This window comes from Heptranchias perlo, unplaced genomic scaffold, assembly GCF_035084215.1.
Source record: "Heptranchias perlo isolate sHepPer1 unplaced genomic scaffold, sHepPer1.hap1 HAP1_SCAFFOLD_44, whole genome shotgun sequence".
In the NCBI taxonomy this organism is placed as follows: domain Eukaryota; kingdom Metazoa; phylum Chordata; class Chondrichthyes; order Hexanchiformes; family Hexanchidae; genus Heptranchias; species Heptranchias perlo.
In genome coordinates this window covers 10207453-10210608 of record NW_027139453.1, presented here as the reverse complement: position 1 = coordinate 10210608, position 3156 = coordinate 10207453, and the positions used below count along the sequence as shown (strand labels likewise).

At 44.3% G+C, this 3156-nt stretch overlaps 1 protein-coding gene across 1 annotated transcript; it reads left to right on the top strand.

The window, feature by feature from the left end:
- The first annotated feature begins 1043 nt into the window (after positions 1-1043).
- Positions 1044-2947, top strand: LOC137312951 (zinc finger protein 239-like). Its single transcript, XM_067979312.1, has 2 exons — positions 1044-1076; positions 2429-2947. The coding sequence occupies exons 1-2, from the start codon at positions 1044-1046 to the stop codon at positions 2945-2947; spliced, it is 552 nt and encodes a 183-aa protein (XP_067835413.1).
- Positions 2948-3156: the final 209 nt, after the last annotated feature.

Below are 3156 nucleotides of genomic sequence, written 5' to 3'. Positions count from 1 at the left end.
ATCAATGATAGGTCTTTGATGTGAGTCAAGGACTGGTCTGAATATCTCCATGTTTATGGCAGATCAATATAGGTAACGAGCTTAGCCAAAGTTGAAAGACATTCCAGGTTGGGAGATACGGAACAGAAGGAACAGGGAAGAACATTCCAAGTTGGAAAGTGAGGAAGTTATCCCCTTTGATGTCTAACAGCAGCATGATCAGCACATGGACGATTTATGATTGGCCGGAAATAATGTAACCTCGCATGGCAACCTATGCCCGGCTTATGATTGGTGTTGACCCTCGTTAAGTATGTTCCAACCCCTATTCATCTGTATAAAAACGTGTGGATTTCCGTATGTTGTTGTTCTTGCTCTGCCAGCATAGAGGGACTCTATCAGGAGTCCAAATCAATGCTGCAGACTAAGAACACTGCTATTAAAGATGTGTTGAACTTTAAAATGTATTCGACTTCAGTTATTACTGAACCAGACTGAGGGGAAAGAATCCGGATCGTCACTCCCATGGGCTTAAATTTTACCAACAGGTCCATTTGGTGGTACTTTACCAAACTCCTTTTAAATGTCCGTGTACACAACATCGAGTGCACTACCCTCATCAACCATCTCCGTTGTTTCATTCAAGAACTCAATCAAATTAGCCAGACATGATTTTACTTTTATGAATCTATATTGGCTCTCATTTATTAACCCACGTTCTTCCAAGTTAGAAATAATTTTGTCCTGGATTCTGGTCTCTAGAAGTTTCCCACCACCGACGTTAGGCTGACTGGCCTCTAATTGCCGGGTTTATCCCTCTCCCACATTTATGAACAGGGGTGTGACACTACCAATCCTCCAGTCCTCAGACACGACTCCCATATCCGAGGAGGATTGGAAGATTGTGGTCAGAGCCTCTGTGATCTACACCCTTACTTCCCTCAGTAATCTAGGAGGCATCCCATCTGGACTGAAAGACTTTTTTACTTTGAGCACTGCCAATCTTTAAGTAACTCCTCTTTATCGTCTCCAATATCAGTACTACATCCTCCTTTACTGCTACAATGGCAGAATCTTCTTCTCTTGTGAAGACGGATGTAACGTACTCATTTAGTACCTCAGCCATGCCCTCTGCCTCCACAAGAACATCTCCTTTTTTGTCCCTAATCCACCCCACCCTTCCTCTGACTCCCCTTTTACTATTTGTATGTTTATAAAAGACTTTTGGATTCCCTTTTATGTTAACCACCAATCTATTCTCATACTCCCTCTTTTCACCTCTTGTACCCTTTTTTAGATCTCTGTACTTTCTGTATTCAGCCTGGTTCACGACTATATCATGAACCTTATATTCGTCATAAACCTCCTTTTTCTGTTTCATTTTAATCTCTATCTCTTTAGTCATACAGGGAGCTCTAGCTTTGGATGCCCTTCCTTTCTCTCCCGTAGAGATCTGTCCACTCTGTACCCGAACCAACCCCTCCTTCAAGGCATCCCATTGTTCAATTACTGTTCTGCCTGCCAATTTTTGATTGCAATCCACCTGGACACGATCCCTTTTTAACTCACTGGAATTAGCCATCCTCCAGTCAAGTATTTTCACATTTGTTTGTTCCTTGTCCTTTTCCATAACTATTCTAAACCTAATGAGATTATGATCACTGCTGCCCCACTGAAAGATGCTCCAGCTGCCCCACTTCATTCTCCACACTGAGCACACTGCTTTACTGACATTCACTCTCTCACGCACTCTCACATTTACTCTCTCACATTCACTCTCTCACATTCACTCTCTCACATTCACTCTCTCAATCATTATCCCACATTCACTCTCTCATACTCTCTCACCTTTTCACTCATTGTTTGGGAACAATGAAAGATGGGTTTGGATTTCAGCTCAGGGAGGAGGGAGAGTGTGTGGGAAGGGGGATTTACAGCTTTGGGGAACAAGAGAGGAAAGAATGTTCCATCGCAACATGAATTGTCTGTTCTGAATTTCTATCCTGTATTTACAGTGATGACTTTTATAAAATCTTTTTACAGAGTATTAGAAGGGGAGGATTTGCAGGCAGGAAACTCAAATCAAAGATCACGTCAAGATCTGACAGAGTCATTTGATTCATCAGGACCTGAATATCATCGGCCTTTGAATGTGGAAGGAGAAATGAGTGTCTGTTCTGTCTCTGGGAGAAGATTTCAAACAGCAGTGTGAGTTGAAAAGCACCGAGTGAGAGTGTTCCAGTGCACTGACTGTGGAAAGAGCTTTAACCAGTTACACAGCCTGAAAACACATCACACCATTCACAGAGGGGAGAAACTGAACACGTGTTCTGTGTGTGGACGAGGCTTCAACTGATCGCCCAACCTGGAGAGACGCAAGGACACCCGCACCACGGAGAAACCGTGGAAATGTGGGCACTGTGGGAAGTGATTCAATTACCCGTCACAGCTGGAAATTCATCGACACAATCACACTGGGGAGAGGCCGTTCACCTGCTCCGTGTGTGGGAAGGGATTCGTTCAGAAATACGACCTCCTGATACACCAGCGCACTCACACTGGGGAGAGACCATTCTCCTGCTCTGTGTGTGAGACGTTATTCATTTGTTCATCCAACCTGCTGAGACACCAGCAAGTTGATTTTGATAATAGAGCTTTCAAATGTTATGACTGTGAGAAGAGGTTTAAAAGCAAATGTAATTTGCTGGAACACCAACGCACTCACACAGGGGAGAGGCCGTTCATCTGCTCTGTGTGTGGGAACGGATTCACTCAGTCATCCACCCTGTTGACAAACCAGCGAGTTTACTCTGATGAGAGACCTTTTAAATGCTCTGACTGTGGAAACAGCTTTAAGAGCATAAACAAACTGCTGACACACCAACGCATTCACACTGGGGAGAGGCCGATTACCTGCTCAGCGTATGGGAACGGATTCACTAATTCATCCCACCTTCTGACGCACTAGAGAGTTCACTCTGGTGAGAGACCTTTTAGATATTCTGACAGTTAGAAGAGATTTAAATGCACAAACGAACTGTTGGAACTTCAACGCACTCACACTAGGGAGTGACCGAACATCTGCTCCGTGTGGAAGAAGAGATTCACTCGGTCATACCACCTTCTGTCACACGAGCGAGTTCACACTGGGCAGAGGCCGTTCACCTGCTCCGTGTG

Bases quoted from the DNA above. Each gene is read 5' to 3' on its own strand.
- LOC137312951 (XM_067979312.1), top strand. From the start codon at position 1,044: ATGGCAGAATCTTCTTCTCTTGTGAAGACGGAT. The intron at 1,077-2,428 runs GTAACGTACTCA...TACCCGTCACAG, and splicing joins CTTCTCTTGTGAAGACGGAT to CTGGAAATTCATCGACACAA.